General features: G+C 46.7%; 1 gene segment (V, D, J or C); it reads left to right on the top strand.

Moving 5' to 3' along the window:
• Nucleotides 1–24,444: 24,444 nt before the first annotated feature.
• On the top strand, nucleotides 24,445–25,100 carry LOC136322622 (T cell receptor beta variable 19-like). The segment is given in 2 exon segments: nucleotides 24,445–24,496; nucleotides 24,604–25,100. Coding segments are annotated over 2 exon segments (546 nt in total).

Genomic DNA, 25,100 nt, shown 5'->3' on the forward strand with positions numbered 1-25,100 from the left:
TGTTGACCTGGCGTGTGGGGGACCCGGGTTCAATTCCCGGCCAGGGCACATAGGAGAAGCGCCCATTTGCTTCTCCACCCCCCTCCTTCCTCTCTGTCTCTCTCTTCCCCTCCCGCATCCAAGGCTCCATTGGAGCAAAGATGGCCCGGGCGCTGGGGATGGCTCCTTGGCCTCTGCCCCAGGCGCTAGAGTGGCTCTGGTCACAATAGAGCAACGCCCCGGAGGGGCAGAGCATCGCCCCCTGGTGGGAAGAGTGTCGCCCCTGGTGGGCGTGCTGGGTGGATCCAGGTCGGGCGCATGCGGGAGTCTGTCTGACTGTTTCTCCCCATTTCCAGCTTCAGAAAAATACAAAAAAAAAAATTCTTCTTACTGGTACTTCAACAAAGAGGGATTATTGGAAGAATGGCAAGTGATGTTTTATATAAATTTGTCTCGCTTATTACCAAGGTAATTTGTATTATATCACTCCCCAAAATTCCTGCAGGTCATAGGAAATCTTTAAAAAGGAAGGAAGGAAGGGAGGGAGGCAGTGCAGCAAGGAAGAAGGGAGGGAGGGAGGGAGGGAGGGAGGGAGGGAGGGAGGGAGAAAGGAAGGAAGGGGAAAGAAGAAAAGAAAGAGAAAGAAAGAAAGAAAGAAAGAAAGAAAGAAAGAAAGAAAGAAAGAAAGAAAGAAAGAAAGAAAGAAAGAGGGAAGAGAAAGAGAGAGAGAGAAACAGAGAAAGGAGGGAAGGAAGGAAGAGAAAAGAAAGAAAATTCTCCGATATGAAGACAAGAGAGGGGAAAGGTCAGAGCAGGAAGGGGTGGTAATGGTCAGAGGGACAACTGGAACTTCTCACCAGCAAGAGCCCCTGCTGCTGGGGCCACATCCAGGAGAGTTATGACCTGTTTTAGTCCATCTTCTAGAGAGAATTAACACTCACCTTTGGGAGGAGGTCCTTGAGCAGCATCAGAGATCAATGTCACTGCCAAGATACTCCCCACCCTGTGGAGACCAGAGGAACTTGAACCCCTGCCCCTGTGTTCATGCCCACAAGGGCCTCCGCCTCGCCATGGCCACCAGGCTCCTCTGCTGTGTGACCCTTTGTCTCCTGGGTGTAGGTGAGTCCCCAGAAACCAAGAATCTGCATTTTTAGATATTCCCAGTTCTGATTTCATTTTTGTTCCTTACTCTATTTCCAAACTCTGCCAGCTTCCACAGAGCCCACGGATGCTGGAATCACCCGACACCCAGGTACAAGGTGACAAAGGCAGGACAAGAAGTAACTGTGGGTTGTGAGTCAATTCATGGACATGAAAACCTTTACTGGTACGGACAGACCTCGGGGCAGAGACCAGAGTTAATCATTTATTTCCTCAGTCAAGCTCCGGCAGGAATGCCCAAGGAGCGGTTCTCAGCCCAGATGAACAGCAAGTCATTCTCCACTCTCACTATCCAGTGCACAGAACCCGGGGACTCGGCCGTGTACCTCTGTGCCAGCATCTTATCCACAGCGCTGCAGAGTCCCCCCTCTCCCTGCATAGGAACCCTCCGCTTCCCCTTCTCACCCCACCCCGCCCCCAGCTGTCTTCCCAGGGCTCCCCTCAATCAGAGCATGGCGCGAGGTTGGTGTTCTAGCTGTCCCTAGGGAAGACAAGAACGGAATGCACTGGAAATATCACATTAGGAAACTTCCGGTATGAAGGCTGGCTCCTGGCATTCCTCCCAAATGCTCACAGACGGTGGCTGGGTTTAAGGCTTAGGGTTCATGTCACCCGCTGGACTTTCAAGTGATTAAGTAAGCTTCAAACTGTGCAGCCACTGTGCCTGGATCGTGCCTGGATCGGTGTCCGAGCTGGGTTATTTCCATGAATGACTGCTGGTGCCCTCTGCCTTGGCTCCCACAGGAGGTTAAACGGTACCATGGCTACAGCCTCAGATCTGCTCAGTCCTCTCCCACCTCTCCTAACCCTTCTCATCATAAGTTTGCCATAACTGTCTTCCTAATTGTCACAAAACACTTTTTTATTCACATTTTCAGAGGTTTCTTTTTTTATTATTATTAACTTTTCATTTTGAAATAGGTGTCGATTCACTGGCAGTTGCAAAGCGGAACAAGAGGGTCCCGTGTACCCTTCATCCAGTTTCCACCAATGGTTACATCTTCCATAATTGTACTGAAATATCAAGACCGGGAAGCTGTCATTGGCACCAAGCGTGTGAGCAGTTCTAAGTCATTTTTCTATCGCACATTGAGACACAATCCAGATGCAGAACTATTGCAGCACCACAAGATCACCCCACCATACACACACACACACACACACACACACACACACACACACACACCATCACTAAACTCTGGGGACCACTAATCTATTCTCCAAATGTATAATGTCATTTTGAGAACGTTTTCTAATCAGACACATACAGTAGGTGATCTTTTGAGATTTTTTTTCCACTCAGCATATTGCCCTAGAGATTAGTCTGAGTTGCTACCTTTATCAGTAATTCTTTTTATTATTATTATTATTATTATTATTAGTGCTGAGTAACTTCCGTGTATAGATGTCCCCACGTCAGTTTAGCCACTCACCAATTGCAGGACATTTAGGATGCTTTTAGTTTTTGATTCTCACAAGTTAAGTGACTATGTGTAAACGTTTGTATGCAGGATTCCGTGTGGACAGGAGTTCTCATCTCTCTAGGATAAATTTATCTCCCGGGGTGAGATTACTGGGCTGGATGGGAAGCGTCTTATTATTATTTAAGGACACTGCCCAGTTGTTTTTTTCCAGCAGGGCTGTACCATTTTACATTCCTAGACATTCACTTCTCATACTCATAATTTCAGTTTACACGTAACGTCTCACTTTTTCATTTTCAAAAACACACGTGCCAAAAACAGGAAAAAGAGAAACATGGTCGATCCAGCTGTGCTGTTGTTCGGATGTTTTTGAACTCCTCATAAATATGTGGACGCTTTCTGTTCCTTACCTAACTGGGGGGGGGGGGGTCTGCCTGCTCAGTGTGGCCACCACTGGCTGCTGCTGTCTGCACACCATGTCACTCATCCTAGGAAGCAGCCTGGTGCATCAAAACATAGAGCCCAAGGTACCATCTTAATTAATTAACATAATTAAATAAAAACATTTATTGGGTGTCTGTTAAAAGGACGATAACCTATTGACCTGGTCATCCTAAGCAGGAAAGTAAATGGCACTGTTTGCTTTGGTCAAGTTTTTCATGAACAGGCAGGAGGATAAGACCTATTTAAACACAGACACAGGTCTGTGTTATTGGCCTCGGTCCCTTCACCATCCCTCAAGCGACAAACCTCAGAGACACTGCAGGGTTTCTTCTGCGCTTCTCCTTCCCTAGAGGGCGCTCCTGAGAGGACAGGCGTTGGCTGCCATGGTGATGTCATCCTATGAAGGCAAGGGGACAGGGATTTGCTTTCATTTTCACTCATCCTTACCCGTCCCACCACCTGGAAGAGTTCTTATTTTTATCTGGACCCTGTCATGGCTTGCAGGCTTCTCAGCTTAGTGTCCCTTTGTCTCCTGGGAGCAAGTGAGTCCTTAGAAATTTGAACCTCTCCATGTTGCCTTTGCCCAAGCCACTGTGGCCATGCACTCCATGTTCCCGTCTTTTCCCACAGGACACGTATCAGCTGGAGTCACTCAGTCCCCCAGCCACCAGGTCATGGAGGAGGACAGGGCCGTGACTCTGAGATGTGACCCAATTTCTGGACATGAGACTCTTTTCTGGTACCGATGTGCTGTCAGGAAAGACATGGCATTTCTGGTTCGCTTCCTAAGAGAGGAGGTGATGGACAAGTCAGGGATGCCCGATGATTGCTTCTCAGCTGAGCGGACTGAGGGGACCTTCTCCACCCTGAAGGTGCAGCCTGCACGGCCCGAGGACTCCGGGGTGTATTTCTGTTCTTGTAAGTCGATAATGTTAATGTTTAGGAGAATAGTTTCACAGGAATATCCAGAATGAAAGAATGCCGTGAACAAAGCTGAAGATGGCACCAATGGGAGTGATTCCTCTGTGATAAGATAAAAGTGCCTTCATTTAAAGACTGGCAGATTCTATGAAAGGACCACGTCACAGAGTAGCTGCTTACAGGGGCTGAGGAAGCCTGAGACACCTGACCCTGTTCTTTTCCTCAGTCTACCGTGTGCACCGTACTCATCTGCTCCATGGTCCTTTGCCTCCTGGGTGCAGGCAAGTCCCTGTTCTGAAACTGTCAGCTCCCTGCCCTGAGCCTATCGTCCATGTCCTCAGAGTCCCTCATGGACTAAGTCTGCAACTTCCGTCTGCTTTCCTCACAGGCTCCCTCGATGCAGAAGTCGCCCAGACTCCAGGGCACCTGATCAAAGGGAAAGGACAGCATGTGGACATGTATTGTGTCCCAGAAGAAGGACACGATTATGTTTACTGGTACCAACAGATCCTGGCAAAAGAGGTCAAGTTCTTGGTTCTCTTTCAGTTCAATAAAGTCAGGCAATCAGAGATGCCCAAGGAGAGATTTTCAGCCAAGTGTCCTGAAGACGCACCCTGCAGCCTGGAGATCAAGGGCATGGAGCTGCAAGACTCAGCCACGTACTTCTGTGCCAGCAGTGATCCACAGTGTTAAAGATTAGCCAGCCTTCGTGCACAAACTCATTCAGGGACCGCACAAGGAAGCAGGTGGTGGAGGAGGCTGAAAGGAAGTCACGAGAGCTAATGAGAGCCAGCTTATGCCGAAGGGAGATCTGTGGTAAGGCTAAATGTCTATCTCAGTGAACCAACAGCAAGAACTCAGGAGTTTCTGCAGAACAAGGTGGAATGAAGTCCTGGAACCATCACAGGCTGATTTGACAACTCATCTCTTTTTTCCACCTTCTTGGCCCCATCTTCTTTCTTGTTGTTAAATGCCTTCTCCATTTGTTAGATCTCACAGGAGGTAGAAGGTTGTAGATTCAGATTTCAGCTCTTGAGTGGCAGGAAGAAGGACCAACTTGACTTTCTCTTGTGCTAGATTGGATACAACTCCAGAAAATAGAGAAAAAAATACCCTTTTATACTCAAAAACACGCTCTTGGAAAACTCAACATTAGCCAAGAGGGTGAAATTATTTTGAACAACATGGGAGCTTTGGGCCTGTGACTTTGAACTTATGAATCAAGGTTTTCACAGAGAGGCATTCTCTAATTGGGGGTCAGAACACAGTGCACCACAAGTGAGGAATGAAGGATGATTAACACATTTGCGGGATCCAGGGAACCTCAGAGAAGAAAAGGAATTAAAGAGGCAGTTAAATCCTTAGTTTTTAAAATAATGTCAGATCATGTGAAGACTCTGGTAAGTTTCTTTTGAAGATATTAAATCTAGGTAATGCAAAAAGCACGTCAACTTTAAGTGTGACATCTTTAGACCTTACAAAGTCACTAATTAGTGTCTGTGGGACTCAGGAAAGAGACAGATGAATGTGTTCACAGTGACAAAAATACCTATTGCCCAATTGAAACTTGAGGCAGACAATGTGGAAAAACCCTCAGGTGTGTGATCCAAATTGTAATGAGGAACAATTCATTCAACTTCAAATGTAAGTGAAAGGAGGCATTACCATACTAATTCCACGTAGGGAGGTGACTCTATTGCATAGAGCAGACAGAGTTCAAAGTACCTCTGTTAAAATGGGGTGATCCCTTTTGTTTCTGTTTCTGTATCATCAGCCACTCAGCTTTAGATTGTAACTTTAGTGTAGTCCTCAACTGTTTTCTTCTTATATTTAAATTTTTTTATTGATTTGGGAGAGAGAAGCATCAACTCATTGTCCCACTTAGTTGTTCCATTTAGTTGTGCACTCACTGAATCCTTCTCATATGTGCTTTGACTCAGACCGAACCCACGAATTAGGTGTGCCGGGATTACACTCTATTCACTGAGCCATCTGGCCAGGGCAACCATTTTCTTCTTGCTCTTCTGTTTCTTACTCTTTTTCCCTTTTCCATTTCCTCTTCTGTTTTCCTTAAACTTCCCTAAGAACCCTCGCATGGATTGGAGCCTGTTGACATTCTTCATGTGACAAAATAAACATGCAGCCAAGCACATGGAGCAAGGATTCTCCCTCTCCTGTAGAAGGAGCCCTGGGGTGGTGGGTGTTGCCAGGCACGGTGATGTCACGACCAGGTCCTACCTTGCAGGGCCAAGGACACTCTTTGCTGTTGTGCATCAGGATCCATCGCTGGGGAAGCCTCGTCCTGCCGCTGACCATGCCACGGACACCGGGCTCCTCGGCCGTGTGATCCTCTGGCTCCCGGGGGCAGCTGAGCTCGGGAGTGCATGGGAATTTGGGTGGAAGACTTCCCCTTGCTACCCTTCACTGTGTGGTTTCTGTCATCTCCCACAGGACACACAGACCCTGGAGTCAGCCAGCCTTCCTGCCACGAGGTCACAGAGATGGGATCACAGAGGGGGTGACTCTGAGATGGGATCCCGTTTCTGGTCTCATATTTTTGTTTACCGGTATCGACAAAATCTCAGGCTGGACATGGAATTTCTGATTTCTTCCCAATACCAAGACACAGAAGCCAAGTGTGGAGGGGGAGGGGGGGCCCACGAACGATTCTCAGCTGGAAAAGCAAACGGAACCTATTTCACCCTGAAGGTCCAGCCCGCAGAGTTGGGGGACGCAAGTCCACATGTCTGTGTGCGATGCTACTGGTACAGTGAGGCTGGGTCAGCCCCCTCCAGGGTGCCAGCTCTCTCGCTGGCTTCTTCTTCTCCCTCAGGCTCCAGGAAGACATTGAAAAGACCCCTCCTCATCTTCCTACCACAGAAGGAAGGAGCCGGTTGCTTGTGGTGTCTGTCTCCAGCTGTCACCAGGAAGAGAGTGAGACCATAAATGACCCCTTCCATGACCGTGATGGGCACGCCTCTGAAATTCCTACAGAGTAATGCAGCATCAGGCTGTCTGTGACTTCAGGGCTACTTTATAAACATAGCCCCTGCCCTAAATATTTCCAGTACAGAGGCCAGATATCTGAGGTTGCTGCTACTCAAACACTAAGGAATTCCTACTGATTGTATCTCAAACAGATATCCCTGCAAACTCTTTCACCATCGATGTACCCATCGGAGGCCACGAGTTCTTTGCAAAACAACCGGATGCTGACTACTACAGGTGTGTTAGCATCCTCTGAGCCCAGGTATGCATCGTCATGAGACAGGCAGCCCCTTGAGGGCAGGGATTAAATGGGGAAGCCTGTGCGGGTGCGGATACCACAACCCTGTCCAGGGGAAGGGAGAAAACATGTTGATAAGGAACCCCGATGCAGGGACTATTCCAGGAAACCCAACCTCAAGTCCCCGTAGAGCTGTCCCAGGAACCTGGGCTTTTCTGTGCAATGTCTAACTCTCAGATCTCCCTCTCCTCTGTCTCTCTTGCAGGCTCCACAGCTACAGACCCTAGAATCAAAGTCAGGAAACTTGCTTCTAATCAACTCTGCTTCTGTTGTTGTTTTATTTTTTTGTGGGTTTCTTCTTATTGCTTTTGTTTTCTTGCTGTAAGACATTAGCATCTGCTCTCACCTCTCGGGGACTCAGTAGTGTTCTCATTTTTAAAATAAGAGACTTGCACGATTTGGTCTCCAAGGGCCAACGTGACTGATCCTCTGACTCGGGATAGATCTTTGGTTTCCCCACTTGTACGACCACCAGGGGTTGCTGTGGAGAACAGGCCATGGCCCTCTGGCCATAACTGAGCATCACTGTACATGCAGATAATACCAATCCAGAGAACATCTGGTGGGAGGGGACGTTCTAGAGCAGGGGTCCCCAAACTTTTTACACAGGGGGCCAGTTCACTGTCCCTCAGATTGTTGGAGGGCCGCCACATACAGTGCTCCTCTCACTGACCACCAATGAAAGAAGTGCCCCTTCCGGAAGTGCGGCGGGGAGCCTGATAAATGGCCTCAGGGGGCCACATGTGGCCCGTGGGTCGTAGTTTGGGGATGCCTGTTCTAGAGCATTCCTGAACGTTTCAACATTGAGACTGACTTTGAATGGGATCTTATCAAAGAAAATGGTATCTATTTATTTCCTACAATCCCCCCACTGCCACCAGGTGGCAGTAAGGGAACATGTTAGAAAGTTATCCATGTAAGGCTATCAAAGGCTTGGGTTCATCATGGCCACCCTGGCTCAGGCCTGTTGTCCCGGCATAATTACTAATAAGGTGACCAACTTTTTTTACAATGAAAAAGAGGACAAAAATAAATTGAAGAAAACAATATCGTAAATGAAAGAAACATTTTATTCATTGCAACAATAATACATTATAATATGATAAATGCATAATAAAAACATTTGTAATATTTTATATTGCAATTATGATTACAAGCCTATTAATTTTTTATAGTAATTGTAAAAAATATACTCATTTAGATATAAATATGTCACATTACATGCAATGGATTGATTCTGCATCAATCAAATACAGACAGTTACAAGTTAGTCTTTTAATATCAAAATCATGAGATTTAGCTTCTCATTACCACATTTGATCTAGCAAAGTCTAGAGGGAGGTTTGCTTTGGAGCATGCAGTAATGAACAGGAGAGAGTAAAGATGGTTGGCATCGCATCTGACCTTATTTGACCCCTTTGACTGGGTTTGAGCCTGCAGACAGAAGGCTGGTACCCAGCCAGAAGCTGATGGAACCCTTCGCAAGGTGCTTGGTTAGACTCTGCACACGAGCAGAGTGCCTTTGAAACCTAAGCAGTGAACTCACCTCCAACATGGCCCTGGTAGCCTGAGGATTAGAGGCTTTAACCGCATCCAGGAAAAGTCCCTTTGGGCTACGCATGGGTGCCCGATGATGACATTTTCATCAGAAGCATTTGTGAGTAATTTGGAGCATCTCCAGGAAAAATAGCTCCAAGCGTGGACGGCAGCTGCATTTTGATTGAAGTATACATTTGGTGAAGCCTACTGAATTCTCTCCAAAATCATGAGAGCCTTTGAGGGAGGCCTCAGGATCCTGCTGTTAATAAGCCAAGGCCTTGGGCCATTACTCAGATCATGTCACTAAAGGTTAAAATGATCTTATTTATACCCAGAGCCTGGAGGGTTCTAGATGTACAAGTTACACCTCCTCCAGGGGGCCTGTTCATGCTCATGGGTGGGGGGGGCTGTGCCTTGTTCTCCTTTAAATCTTCTTTTCACTCTGCCTAGAACAAGTGGGTGTCCATATAATTTTATTTTTCATTTATTGATTTTAGAGAGAGAAAGAGACAGAGAGAAAAACATCAATTTTTCGTTCCACTTATTTATGCATTCATTGGTTGATTCTTGTGTGTGCCCTGACCAGGCATTGAACCCGTGTCGGGAGCCGATCCACAACTGCTGACTGACAAGGTCACAGCAGGAGAAGACCTACAACTGCTGGCTGACAAGGTCACAGCAGAAGAAGATCAAAAACTGCTGATTGACAAAGTCACAGCAGAGAAGACCAATGGCTGCGGGGTGACAAAGTCACTGCAGTGAAGACCAATGGCTGTGGGGTGACAAAGTCACCACAAAGGATAGGCACAACGATACTCCCCCCTTTGACTTTTTGAATTAATCTGGCCTTATATCCCCCCTTTTCTGGGTGTGTGCTATTATTTGTGGCACAGGGATAATAGTACCGTGCTTTCCCTGTAGATTCGTAGTGATTTCTTTGGAAATGAGACAGAGGGTGTGAGTTCCACAGAAAAGCCTGTAAGCCCCTTGAACTGGGCTCATAGACATAAGAGGCTGGCTATGATATCCCTCGTAAAGGGTTAAGTTTGTAGGAGAATTCCTTCTTAATCATGTTAAAAAGAAGAGATTGTGACTTGTGAATGGTTAGGAGGCAGTGGCTGTGCACAGAGCACCCTTTGGCCTTCACTTAACATTTTTTCCTCCCTAGCCTTTTCATGTGATAAGTAGAAAAACATTCCTTTCTTCTTTGATCTGCAAATAGTGGTATATTCTGAGAAGAATAGAGTCAGAACTTAACTAGTGTTTAAATATAATAAATAAGTAATATTTGACTAGACAATAGTATCTTAGGTAAGGTATAGTAGAATGGCCCATTGTGTGGCCTAGGATGAGAGTGTAGTCAGCAAGAAAAGAATGTTTTACTAAGAGAATTGTCTTTTGACTAAAGGCAATTGCTAGGCTTTCTCAATGAGATGTTTTCATGAGATTTAAAAATGTAGGGAAATCCATGGAATGTCTTGTGTTGCTGCTGGGCTATCTTGCAAGTACACTCTGCATATCTTTGGATGAAAGCTATTCTTGATGTTATGTTAATTTCTTTAGAGGCAAGCCTTTTAGAATCTTGTGAGAAAAAGTAGGACACTGCATAAACCCAAGGCCATTTACCTGAGCAAGCGGTGGTCCATTGTTGTCCTCTGCTAATCTCTCTCTGCCCCTTAACTCACTTTATAGTTAACTTTTAGAACTAATACTCTAAAAGCTTTTACTGATGTTGTTATGCTATTCAGGTTATTTTGTATTTTGAATGATTTGCTACCTGATTTGTGACTCATAGATGTAAATTAACTGTTATCCGGAAACATGAAAACATAGTGAAACAAAAGTAATAATTAACACCATGTGATTGTAACTCGGTGTGCCTGTATAAAAAGGGAGCTATACTAGCATTTGGAAGAGATGCCTGGCAGTAAATGCTAACCAGAGAATAAAGAGAAAGAAAAGAATTCGGCTCTCTCACTCCATTTTCGCCTACGCCATCTCCTCCTGTGGGACCCTTGGATCCCCCCCGGGGCTGGACCCCGGCAAACCCACAATCTTGGTACATTGGGACAGTGCTCTAAACAACTGAGCTATTCAGCCAGAGCTCACGTGATTTTATTTGATGCCACAGGATAGGAAAGAAGAACAGAAGAATGAAAGGAAGGAAGATCCCTCAAATATCAGTAACCCAGCCACGATTACAGAGAATACTACAGGTAGATATTGATAGATAGAATCAAGGACATGAGGGGAGAGGGAGAGTTTGTACTTTTTCTCATGTTTGTTCTCTGAAACAGGTACTTACATTAAACATGCAAACAGAATAGCAAGAGATGAGAAAAAATATATTATAAACCATAATATAAGGTTCTTCAAGATGCTGAAATGATTACTTAGCTGATATGAAGGTGGAAAGAAGGAAAGTGAGTCCGATCATTTCCTGCCTCTCATTTTCCCCCACTATCCTGGCCGCCAGGTCCCTGTAAACCCAGATGTCACATCTGGTAACTACCTCCACTCAGCAACATAAACAATGAAAAATAAAATGAGCCAGATGAAAGGAAAATAAAGAAGCAAAAGTTAGACAATGTGGAGAGGGACGTGGCGAATATGAATTGTTCATAAACTAAGAACCAGTAATAAAGGTGCTCCTCTCTCCCAGCCTCCCCTGCGCAACAGAAGCCCCCATGCCAACACCTACTAAGCAAGGTTGTTTGTATAGTTAGGAAAACAAGATGTACCATTCAATGAATGCACGAGATCGCTTCTGAAGAGAACAGGATCCACTGGGAATGGTGACGTCACAGGAAGACCCGTCTCCTGGGAGGCAGCTGTGAGGTCTGGCTCCTGGGCTGCCTGCCTGTCTCTCCCCTGGTGCCCAGCTCAGTTATGGGTGGCACACTCTGCTGCTGGGTGTTCATCTGGCTCCTGGGGGCAGGTGAGTGCAGGGATCAGCCTCATTGGCCTCCATAGCTGTGTCTCCAACACGCTCTGGACCTCCGTGTTGCCCAGAGATTTTCTGAAAGGTATTGGCATTTATATAAAACAAATGATTTGCATGATGGAGCAATAAGTAGAATTGACATGAATTTTTAAATGAACATAGGAAATGTCAAGGCTATTTGGGCTGGCCTTGGACTATTTGCTTCATTGCAAGCTACAACCTTCCTCTGCGATGAGGACTCTGTCTCACCCATTTCTTCTCCTCTGAGGTCCCACCAGCGCCAGCGTCACCCAGAACCCAAGACACCTGGTCATGGCAAGAGGACGGGAGGCAACGCTGACATGCAACCCGGTGAAAGGCCACATTTATGTTTACTGGTATCGGCAGCTCCCAGAAGAAGGGCTGAAATTCATGATTTACCTCCGGGAAGCAGAAATTTTGGACAAGTCAGGGATGCCAGCAGAACGCTTTTCTGCTAAATTTCCCAAAGGGGAACCCTACCTCTTGAAGATCCAGGCGGTGGAGACCAGCGACTCCGCAGTCTATTTCTGCGCCAGCTCCTTGTCCACACCAGTTCAGAGCCACAGCCTCCCAGGGAAGAAACTCCCCCTGGCCCCGCCCCAGACAGACACAGCCGCCGCCCAGCTGGGGGAGGGGACAGGGTCTCTGCTAAGCTGACAAACCAGCTGGGAGGCATTGTGCCAAGAGAGGGTGGGAATGGGGGAGGGCTGTAGAAAGTGCACAGACCCTCCTAGCCCCAGCTCAGGAACTGAGACTCTGTCACCCGCAGGAGGTAAAAATGTTTGCACACTGGACATGATCTGTCGGGTTAAATATTTATTGACCAACAGTTCTCCTTCCTTCATTTCATACTCTATTTCAAGATCACACTGCATGCTTTAAATAGAGAATTTTATTGAAAAAGCAAGGTAAGCAAGCAAAGGAAATTTTTCTTCATTTTCATATAAGGAAGTATGGTGCCAGGGGTTTATTTTTCTTTCTCAAACAGAGAGAAAGAGAGAGAGAGAGAAGATTAAAACCCAGGTCTGTGTGACTCAGATGGTTGTGCTTTTTCTCCCACGGTGTACAGCCACTTACTCTTAATGGAACAATTCTGGTCATCCTGCCTGGGACCTGAGCAGGTGTGTATAGATGTCAGAACTAAGACCTCCTGTGACAGGATATCCCAGTGATGGGGAAAATAGGGTTGGATACATTTGTCTGCAATTGAGGAGACAGGCCTATCCCCCAAATATTGCTCATGAGAAACATATCTCAACTTTTTTGTTATCCAATTGAATTTTTTTTTTAAATCTCACCACTCACGGCTGTTGGGTACCTAGAGAGAGTGGTTCTTTCCCTGTGCTTGGATGAAAGCAGTCTCAGGAGCTCCAAAGGCAGACGGACGCAGAGTCACTGCAAGTACACTCAGACCAAGCACGTCCACCCTCACCGAGACGGGGCATAGACCTCGTGACTCTGACATGGTTCCAGAGTTTGGTTTTCTGAACTTGTTTCACACACTCGGGTCCCTCCCCTCTCTGCTCTAGAGGAGCAGGTGGATGGAAAACAAAAGAGACCATGAAATAAGAGGACTCATCCCCTCAGTCCCATGAAGACAACACTTACTCAAGTGTCTGGACTTTGCTAGACTGATGGGAAAAGATCCCATTAAACTGAGTACTGTATATTGTAAACTCCCCAACATCATGAAAATGAACAAAAGGAACATTCAATCCAGAGGGCAGAGGGAAACACCACCTTCCACTAGCTCCTCAGCTCCTCCGAAGAACAGTCACGTGTCAAATGAAAAATTCAAGCCCACACTCCAAACACATGTATTCCAGCAAGCAGTTGAAGATAAGATGACCAACCTGACCAGAGATGCAAGAATTATGAACAGAAATGGGGAAAACAGGGAGAAACAACACCAACAACAAAAAAATCTTTTTGATTGAACTCAGGAAAGAAATGAAAGCCAAGGAACACACAACTGCAAGTTCTGATAGGGCACTGATGCAGAGAAACATCTAAGACAGTGGTAGTCAACCTGGTCCCTACCGCCCACTAGGGGGCGCTCCAGCTTTCATGGTGGGCGGTAGCAGAACAACTAAAGTATAAATAAAAAGATAGACTTAACTACAGTAAGTTGTTTTATAAAGATTTATTCTGCCAAACTTAGCAAAAATCTGACATAAAGTACTTGGTAGTAATTATTATTATATGTTTTAACTTGCTATAACTCTGCTTTATAGATTTTATAAAGTAAAGTTACTTCCTTACTTTATAAATTACCATTACAGTGGAACCCTTGGGCAGTTAGAAAATTTTACTACCAACAGAGATACAAAAATGGGCTGTAGATATAAAAAGGTTGACTACCCCTGATCAAGAGAACAAAAATGATGAGAGGAAAACCAGCCACAGGGAGAAGGTTCTAGAATGAAACTGGGATGGGGTGCAAATGCAGGATGGATCTAGAGCAGAGCAGTCTCCATGGCAATGATGGGATCAGAGATGAAGTCTATGTTCTTGTGTGACACACTGGAATGTCTTCAGGGCTGCTGCAGTGATCAAATATCACCACAACTGGGAAGGTCAAAGCCAACGGGCCAATCAGAGTGAGACTCTCTGCTGGGTGCCCGCCCACTCAGCCAAGAGGACTCTAGGAAATCCATTCCATCATGCAGGCCAGATGGAATGCAGAGTGTTGAGAGGGAGGCCCAAGAAGGTAGGGGGTGCAAATAATTTGGGTCTCAGCTCTGTCTCATCTGCAAAATTAGGGAGCCCATCTTGAAGATCTCCAGGATCCCTTTCCACTATCCATTCTAGCTTCTGACAACTTCCACACACAGAGCCAAGGGCTTCCCAGAGCTAAGTTCCTTGCCTCAGTTGTCATCCTGCAAGTGCTTGGTGCCACAAGGGGACCTCCTTCCCACTATGAGCAACCAGGTCCTCTGCTGCATGGCCCTTTGTCTCCTGGGAGCAGATGAGTCCTGGGTTCAGGAAGCAAATTCCTATTCGGAAGGGACCATGCTCCAGATCTAAGATTCCCCAACCCGTGTAATAGCAGGAAATCCAAAGGCAGGTGAGTGCATGGTCATTTCAAGGGGGACCCTCTTGGGCATGTCTCCATGGCCTTTCTCTTTCTCTCATAGGCACAGTGGATGGTAGAGTGATGCAGACCCCAAATTACGTGCTCAGTGAAGAAGGACGAGAAGTGACCTTGGAATGTGAACAGGACTTTGATTATGACTCCATGCACTGGTACCGACAGGACCCAGGGCAAGGTCTGAGACGGCTCTTCTTTTCCCAAGTTGTAAAAGATGTGCAGGCGGAAGACGCAGCTGCAGGCTACCGCGCCTCCCAGGAGAAGAAGGCATTCTTCCCTCTCACCATGACAGCAACCAGAAGAACCAGACGGCGCTGTACCTCTGTGCTAGCAGTAGAGACACAGTGAAGCACGGCCACCTCCTCCCCGTGCATAAAGATGTCCCAAGCCCTGCTTTCCCACCAGGTGGCAGAGCTTTCCTGTGCTAAGTCCCAGACTTGTCCCCTTTCTTCTACCTCCACGGGCCACGCAAAGTGGCTGCTGCTGTACTCTGAAAATTACATGGCACACCTGAGGTCACAAAGTACAGTTGCAGGCAGACAGACAGAGCATGCCCAAGCCAGAGCTCTGGCTTTTATTGGGGTAGAGACAGGGGGCCTAGGGTTTCATGGGCTCACTCCATATTGTTGAATTTAAAACTCAAGAACAGGAATTTGAAGCACAGGGAGAGAAAAAGCAAGTGGCCCAGAGTGGTCAGTTATTAAAACCAAGCCAAGCTTTCTAGAACAAAGGAGCCTGGAGGTGGGGGCTGGGGGCAGGGGCTGGGTGCAGGGGCTGGGGGCAAGGGAGAGAGGGAAACAGCTTGCTGCCCGGCTCTTTATCTAGTCCCTGTGTCGGGCAATAGGTTTTTGGAGGTGGCCTCCAGAAGTACAAATTTAAGCCAGGTATTTGCATTACTAAATAGAAAAACCAACAGTCAACAGTTACACTAGGTAACTTTGAGGGTAGACACAGAAGTCAAGAACTGGCCATAATGCCATTTACCACACAAACATATGCCCCTTTTCTTATATGAGTCTAAAACACTCATTTAAGGCCTTTCAAATATCTAGGGTCCGTGTGTCTTCTGTAAAATTAGGAGTCTGATTGGGACATTTCTAAGGCTCCCTTCAGCAGGTTCTCTGATAGGTACAAAGAGCAATGGATCCCGCAGCATTGGCACAGGTGACCACCAGGTGGCAGCAGAAAGCACTGGGGGATTATGTACCCTGTCACCCACCCTAGGGGTGGAGCAGTGATGGGTGTAGAGCAGGCTCCCCCTGTCCTGAGAGCAGGGTGGTGAGGCCAGCGCCTGAGGATGCTACTGCTTCTACTGCTCCTGGGGCTCCTCTAAGCCTGGACTGTTTTCCTGACTCTGTTATGTGAGCAACACACTACTCCGTTTAATACAGGATTGTTATCTGGAATCTATAAGGAACTGCTACAAAGAAACAATAGCTAATCAACCAAAAAGAAATCAGGGCAAAGGGCAGTTTACAGAACACCCTGGAGGTCTATAAATATTTTTGACTTACTTAGTCTTCAGGAAAATGCAGACTGAAACCACAATCAGATTCATTTTAACCAAATAAACGGGAAAGAAATTAAAAACACATTCAACACTAACTGAGTGCTAGAGGTGGAACATCTCACAACACCCATGAACTGCTGACGAGTTTCTTGGCTTGGTTAATTTGGAAAGCATTTTGTAAATTATATAAAGTTCACAGTGTGACCCTAAGCGATGGTTATAATGCCAACTGGACAGAAAATCTTACATTTATGTATGCAAAGAAATATACAAAAATGCAGTCCTGTTTGTAGTACAATAAACACGTAGAAAAAAAGCACTATATACCATTCATGAATAGATGAAAACCTCTACTGAATGAGAGAATAAAATGCTACATATTAGTCAAAATCACTTACCTTAAATTTAATGCATCAATATTTTAATTTCACACAGTGTGGAATAAAAGATGAAAACGTGAGAAAAAAAATGAAAGGAATGACCCATTTAGATAGATTTCAAAGACATGCCAAATGACATGATATATACTTTACAGATTTTTATCCAAGTGCTAAAGCCAGTAATCAAAAAACAAGTGAATGAGAATAGAAACTTTAGAGTTATGGTTCCCAGGAATAGAGAAGAACAAACAATGAAACCTGAAGGAATCACACAGAGGCTGACAGTCTCAGCGATCACCTATTTCCTAAGCCGATCGGTTCAGGAAAGAGTACTCACGTTATTGTTTCCCTTTATGCACTGCATAATTGTCATAAATATTATCTGGTATATTCCACATTTAAGCTGTTAGTGTAAGGAGCCGCTACCTGATTCTTTACGTAAGGGCTATGAGCGATGGCCCAAGCTGTAGCACTCATTCTGTGATGGAGGACGGAAGAGGGTGGCGCCAAATTGACAGGTTAAACAAACAAATAAATAAATGATGCATAAGTGATATTATATAAAAAAAAAACAGTGAAAGAGCAGAGAAAGGGACAAGGAAGTTAAAAGTCACTTGACATTCACACTCCTGGTTGTCACCAGCTCCCCCTGCCTCCCACTACCCGTGCAATGTGTCAGTCTCGTGCACCTGGGGACCCTGACGCCTATGGAAAGTGACTTTGTCCTGTCACAAGGAGGCTGCGGATGAGTGTAACCACCAGTCACTGCCTTTTTTCTGAGCCAACCATGTGCCTAGCGCTTCTCTACTGTGTGGCCCTTTGTGTCTGGGGAGCAGGTAGGGTCCCCCTGGGAACTCGGGTCCCAGGGTCAGGATGCTCTCCTGCACCTGCAGTACCAGGCTGCCTCCTGGGTGTGGTCCCCACTCTCTGTCTCATCCTCCACAGGCTCCGTGAACACTGAGGTGACCCAGAGTCCTGGACAACTGGTCAAAGAAAAAGCACAGAAAGCAAAGATGGACTGTGTCCCCATAACAGGACATACTCATGTTTTCTGGTATCATCAGAAACTGGAAGAAGAGCTCAAGTTTTTGGTCTACTTTCAGAATGAAGAAATTCTTGAAAAAGCAGAAGAGATCAATGTGCGAATTAAAGCTCAGTGTCCCAAACACTCACCCTGTGGCCTGGAAATTCTGTCTACTGAGCCCAGGGACTCAGCTGTCTATTTCTGCGCCAGCAGCCAGTCCACAGTGCTGAATGCCCACTTTTCTTAGAACACAAACTCGAAGCAGACCCAGCTCAGGAAAGAAGTGGTGTGTCAGGTGGGTAGGAGCGCTCAGAGACCCGACTTGAAAGAGCATAAACAGAAGGAAGAATGTGTAACCAGCAGCTCCAGGAAAGCAGGAAGGGGTGCTGACTACAGCAGATGGGGCAGAGCCAGGGAAGGAGACAACCTATGTGAGGCGGCTCGGACTCCCCAGTTTCCAGGGCATCTGCCGAGGAGAGACCTATGATGCATGTTCATTTTCATGAGCATGACGGAGTTCTAACAATCTTTATAAAAATATGTACTGCTGTGGTCAGCCAAAGCTGTACCTTCAGGAATAAAGTTAATGAGTGGGTCAACTGTCTATGATTTGGATGCTGGACATCTGGCTCAACATAATTTTTTAATTTTAATTTTATTTTCTGTATTTATTTATTTATTTATTGTATTTTTCTGAAGTCAAAACTAGGGAGGCAGATAGACTCCCACATGTGCCTGACCAGGATCCACCCGGCATGCCCACCAGGGGGCGACGCTCTGCTACAACTGGAGCCATTCTAGAGCCTGAGGCAGAGGCCATGGAGTCATCCTTAGCACCCGGGCCAACTTTGCTCAAATGGAGTTTTGGCTGCAGGAAGGGAAGAGAGAGAAAGAGAAAGGAGAGGGGGAGGCGTGGAGAAGCAGATGGGCGCTTCTCCTGTGTGCCCTGGCAGGAAATCGAACCTGGGACTTCCACATGCCTGGCTGACACTCTACCCCCTGAGCCAACTGGCCAGGGCCTAATGTTTATTTTTATTAATTTTAGAGAGAGAAAAGGAGAGAGCAGAACAAAGACAGGAACATCTGTTTCTCTATGTGCCCTGACAGGGGATGGAACTGGCAACCTTTGTGCTTCAGGACGATGCTCTAACCAACCGAGCTACCCTGCCAGGGTGTGGTCCTACACATTTCTGGAACCAGACTCAGAGCCACCTTAATGTCATTCAATACACAAACATGGCCTTTTCTAATATGAATGTAAAACACTCCTTTAAGACCTTTCAATGATCTAGGTCTCCGTGTGTCCTCTATAAAATTAGGAGTCTGATTAGGACATTACCAAGACCCCATTCAGCAGGGAGTGGGTGGTTCTCTGATAGGGACAAAGAGCAATGGATCCCGCAGCATTGGCACAGGTGACCACCAGGTGGCAGCAGAGAGCAGAGTGGGATTATATACCCTGTCACCCACCCTAGGGGTGGAGCAGTGATGGGTGTGGAGCAGGGTCCCCCTGTCCTGAGAGCAGGGTGGTGAGGCCAGCTCCTGAGGATGCTACTGCTTCTGCTGCTCCTGGAGTCTGGTACGAGCCTCCTCCTCTGAGTGGCTGGGCCAAGGGTGTGTGCGTGTTGTCATGTGTGAAATGGTGGCCAGAGAGTGGGGATGTTTTATGCTGACCACAGTGATTGGGGACATCTGTCTGGAGTGGAAATGGTGGAGGAAGAAGTCACCAATCAGGAGCTACAGGAGGGGGGCTGTGAATCTGGGGGTCTGACAGGAAGATTTCACTAAAAACACAGGACTCTGGGCTCCGAGGGAAAGTGAGGGGAGAGGCTGTGAGTCCCCACCTGTGGCCACGAGGGATGGGTCCTGTGGCCTCCTCACGTGTCTCACCTCTGTTTCTGCAGGCTCCGGGCTCCCCGGTGTCATCTCTCAGCACCCACGCAGGGCCATCCGTGCGCGTGGGACCCCCCTGATCATCCAGTGCCGGGCAGTGGACTTCCAGGCCAGAGCTGTAATTTGGTATCGTCAGTTCCCTGAACAGGGCCTCACACCGATAGCAACATCTAACTCGGGCACCTCTGTGACTTATGAACAGGGCTTTAATGAGACCATGTTCCCCATCAGCCATCCGAACCTGACATTCTCAGCTCTGACGGTGGCGCAGGCGCACCCTGCAGACAGCAGCCTCTACCTCTGTGGGGCCAGTGACACAGCGCTGGGCCCTGATCAGAGGCCCAAGCAAGAACCTCTGCCCCCCGTCCCCACCCACTGTCCCCTGGAGCCGTGAGGAAGGAGGTGTTGGGGAGAAACCACAGCCCCTCTGAGGGAGACACTTGTGTGTGTGTGCGCTTGTGTGTGTGTGTGCAGAAAGTGGCCAAGTAACAGGAAGGGATTCTTGATATGGAAAGTATAAACCTGGACTGTTTTCCTGACTCTGATATGCGAGCAACACACACCACTTGGTTTGATACAGGTTTGTTATCCGGAATCTCTAAAGAACTGCCATAAGAAGTAATAGCTGATCGACCAACAAGAAACCAGGGCAAAGGGCCATTTATAGAAAACCCTGTGGTTCCTATAAATATTAAAAATACATTTTACTGGCCTGACCTGTGGTGGCGCAGTGGATAAAGCGTCGACCTGGAAATGCTGAGGTTGCCTGTTCGAAACCCTGGGCTTGCCTGGTCAAGGCACATATGGGAGTTGATGCTTCCTGCTCCTCCCCACCTTCTTGCTCCCCCCCTCTCTCCTTTCTAAAATGAATAAATAAAAAAAAAATTTAAAAAAATACATTTTACTGCCTTCGTCATCAGAAAAATGCAGACTGAAAGCACAGTGAGGTCTGTTTTAACTAAAAAAATAGGAAAGAAATTAAAAACACATTCAACAGCACTTGAGTTCTAGAGGTGGAGCATGTTCCGACACCCAAGAACCGTTGACCACTTCGTAGGCTTGGTTAATTTGGAAAGCATTTTGTAAATTATGTACAGTTGACTGTGTGACCTTATGGGTATCGTTATGCTCCAGGTGTAGGGACAGTGCTGCATTGAGGTTTGCAAAGAAACATACAAAACTGCAGTCCTGTTCTTAGTACAATAAACACGTAGGAAAAAAAGTGGTATATACCAATTCATGAATGAATAATAAATTCTACTGGGTAATTGAATGGAATGCCACATATTAGTCAAAATCAATTACCTTAAATTATAAGCATCGATATTTTAATTTCATATAGTGTTGAATAAAAACTGAAAACGTCAGAAAAAAATGAACACAATGATTCCCTTAGATAAATTTCAAAGACATGCCACATGACTTGATATATACTTGACAGATTTTTACTTAAGCGCTAAAGCCTACCGTAGTCAAAAAACAAGTGAATGAGAATAGAACGTTAAGGTTAGAGGTTTCTGGGAATAGAGAAAGAGGAGCAATGAAACCTGAAGGAATCACACAGAGGCTGACAGTCTCTGCGATCACCTAGTTCCTAGGCCGATTGGTTCAGGAAAGAGAACTCATGTTATTGTTTCCCTACATGCACTGGTGATTGTTATAAATATTATCTGGTATATTGAACATTTAAGTTGTTAGTGCAAGGAGCTGCTGCATGGTTTTACATACACAGTAAGGGCTATGCATGATTCCCCAAGCTGTAGGACTTATTGTCTGAGGGGGACGGGAGGAGGGAGTCGCCAATTTAACAGGTTAACCATGCAAATAAATATATGATATGTAAGTGATTTTATAACAAAACCAGTGAAAGAGCAGAGAAAGGGACAAGGAATATAAAAGCCACTTGACATTCACACTCCTGGTTGTCACCAGCTCCCCCTGCCTCCCACTTCCCCTGCAATGTGTCAGTCTTGTGCACTTGGGGACCGTGAGGCCTATGGGAGGAGACCGTGTCCTGTCACAAGGAGGCTGCGATGAGTGTGGCCACCAGTCACTGCCTTTTTCCTGAGCCAACCATGTGCCTAGCGCTTCTCTGCTGTGTGGCCCTTTGTGTCTGGGGAGCAGGTAGGGTCCCGCTGGGAACTCGGGTTCCAGGGTCAGGATGCTCTCCTGCACCTGCAGTACCAGGCTGCCTCCTGGGTGTGGTCCCCACTCTCTGTCTCATCCTCCACAGGCTCCGTGGACACTGTGGTCACCCAGAGTCCTGGACATCTGGTCAAAGGAAAAGCACAGAAAGCAAAGATGGACTGTGTCCCCATAAAAGGACATACTCATGTTTTCTGGTATCGTCAGAAGCTGGGAGAAGAGCTCAAGTTTTTGGTCTATCTTCAGAACAAAGACATTCTTGATAAAACAGAAGAGATCAATGAGCGACTTAAAGCTCAGTGTCCCAAAAACTTACCCTGCAGCCTGGAAATTCTGTCTACTGAGCCCAGGGACTCGGCTTTCTATTTCTGCGCCAGCAGCCAGTCCACAGTGCTGAATGCCAGCTTTTCTTAGAACACAAACGCACGTGGACCCAGCCCAGGAAAGAAGTGGTGTATCAGGTGGGTAGGAGCGCTCAGAGACCCGACTTGAAAGGGTATGAACAGAAGGAAGAAAGTGTAACTGCCAACTCCAGGCGAGCAGGAAGGGGTGCTGACTACAGCTGATGGGGCCCAAAGCCAAGGAGGAAGTCAGAGTGTGCGAAGGGGCCCCAGATTCTCCAGTTCCTAGGACATCTGCAGTGGAGAGACCCAAGAGACCTTTTCATTTTCATAAGCGTGACGGAGTTTAACAATCTCTATAAACATATGTAATGCTGTGATCAGCCAAAGGTGTGCCTATAGGAATAAGGAAAATTGGCAGGTGAACTGTCTATTATTTGGACGCTGGTCACCTGGAACCAGACCCAGAGCCACCTGGAGGGTTTCAGGATGTCCTTCCAGCTGTCCTGTGCCAGAAACTTAGCAGAAACTCAGCCACCCCCTCCCTCTGAATGCTACCGTCACGCAACTCTTAGTCATTTTATTTACTTTTTCTAATGCAACTTTTAAAAGCAATGTAATAACACACATGCAATAAGAAGTGCCCATTTTATGTGTGCATTTCAGTAACATCTTGACCTCTTTTGCAGCCTTGTAACCAGCATGGCCGTTAGAAAATGGAATATCGCCCTCTCTCCAAAAGGTTTAGTACCTGCGACAAAGTCAGTCACAGGAATCAGAGATCTCGGCATACATTACAGTCGGTATGAAAGTCGCAGGTACTTTCTCCTCACAGTCCCCCAAGTAAATGTCATTTCCTCTCACCACTACTTTGAAATCATGGCTTTTTGCAGACTCACCAGGATCGATTTTATCAAATTAATTTTATAGATAATCACACTAATATACCATAAATTTCTTTGAAAGTATTTTGCTAACCGCATTTCACAGTACTTGATTTCCTTTGTAGTACTATGTATTCTGTTTAATGGGTTTAATGGGTTTAATTCTGTTTAATGGGTTTAAAATATTCTTCTGAGAAGGGGGCCTTAGGATTCACCACTTTGCCACAGGGGTCCATGGGACCCACAAAGTTAAGAACCCCTGGTTGAAGAATGAGTCCAGCTGGGATTGACAACCCAAAGCTCTGACCCCAGCACAGGGGAGCGAGCTGTCAGAAAGCATTCTCACTCAACGTTCTGCCCAGACTGCTGCGCCTGCCTATGAGCTGCATTCCAGATCATTACATCACTTCCTCTCTCTGTCCCCACTTTCTCCACGAGGGGGCAGCAACAGTTCAACATTTTCTAAGCAAGGGATTTCCAACACAAATCTCATCTGGCATGTGTCTTATCACAGATGATCTCAGGCCTAAAAAGAAAACAAATTACTTACCCACCAAAATAACAGCATTCTTTAATGAATTCATCTCTTTGTATACATTTCAACACAATGCTGGGAAATGACATTTTACTTAGCTGGTCCAATCCTAGAGGTCAGTAAACGTCTAATTTTCCGGGACATAGTGTTAACTTTCTAAATCCTGTGCATTAGAACACAAGGTCCAGAAACGAATAATGGCAAACACGACCGTGGTGACTATTCCGTGTTGAGAACTGTTCTACATTTAGTATTTGTAAAACAAATAAGCTGATACTTATTATACCCATTTCACAGGCAAGAAATAAAATCAAACAGATTCAGAGACTTGCTCAAGGTGACAGAGCTGCTAAACGGCAGCGTCAGGACTGAAAGCCAGGGGTTGTCTAAATCCCTGCTCGAATCCACCACCACCAGGGGAGCGGGGCCAGGGGCCCATTGCTGTCACTGAAATTACCGGGGAAGCCTCCACGCCACCTCTACTGTATCAATTATGATCAGTGCAGAGGGTGGAAAGAATTGGCCTTCTTCTATAACAACAAACCACCAGAACCCCTTCTTGTTTCCTTACTTAACAGCATCAGTAGGAGACAGCAGCTGACAGGCGGGCAATAGACTCTGAGAACTGTAGCTATGTCTCTTCCCAGTGCTCTTCACAGCTGGTGTACGGGCCATGGCATTCTGAGTGTGACACTGACCAGGAAATGGGGGATTCGGTCTCGCCTTGCGAGCGCTTGTCCATTTGGAACGGATGTAAAGAACTCTGTAGACAGAAGGAAACTAACTTGATCTCTCTGAGTCTTAACCTCCTCGTGGACAACACCAGCTGTGAGAGTCATCTCCTAGCTGTGACAAATTCTGTGTGTTGAGACAGGGGGCACCCGAGATCCCACAGACACAAACTCACACAGACCGTATTCCCACCATGGGTAGCCAGGTCCTCTGCTATGTGGCCTTTTGTCTCCTGGGAGCAGGTGAGTCCAACACCCACCCAGTCAATAAATCCCTGTCCTGGGTGTGCAGACCCTGTCTGGCATTGCTTCCGGGCACTGTCCCCAGCCTTTGCATCCTTACTCCACAGGACCCACCAGTGCTGAAATCTACCAGATGCCGCCATTCCGCCTCGCTGGGGCTGGACAGGATGTGACCCTGCAGTGTGCACAGAATCTGAGGTACAATGCCATGTACTGGTACCGGCAGGACCCGGGACAAGGCCTGATGCTGATCTATTACTCCACGGTGGAGAAAGACGTGCAGAGAGGAGACATACCCGAAGGCTACAATGTCTCCCGAGAAGAGAAGGGGCTGTTTCCTCTCACTGTCAAGTTGGCCCACATCAACAGAACAGCCTTGTACGTCTGCTCTGGGGCTGCTCCACAGCGGGCCATGACCATTATCCAGCTGTGCACAAACCTGCTGCAGCCCGTGGCCCCGTCCAGCTGTGCACAAGCCTTCTGCCGCCCGTGGTCCCGCCCAGCTGTGCACAAACCTGCTGCAGCCCGCAGGCCCCGCCGCAGTCTCTATTTTAAGTGCTTCCCTAAACACTTCCAGTTCTTGGTCAAGCTCTCACGACGATGA

The sequence above is a fragment of the Saccopteryx bilineata genome, chromosome 2 (genome assembly GCF_036850765.1).
Source record: "Saccopteryx bilineata isolate mSacBil1 chromosome 2, mSacBil1_pri_phased_curated, whole genome shotgun sequence".
NCBI lineage: Eukaryota > Metazoa > Chordata > Mammalia > Chiroptera > Emballonuridae > Saccopteryx > Saccopteryx bilineata.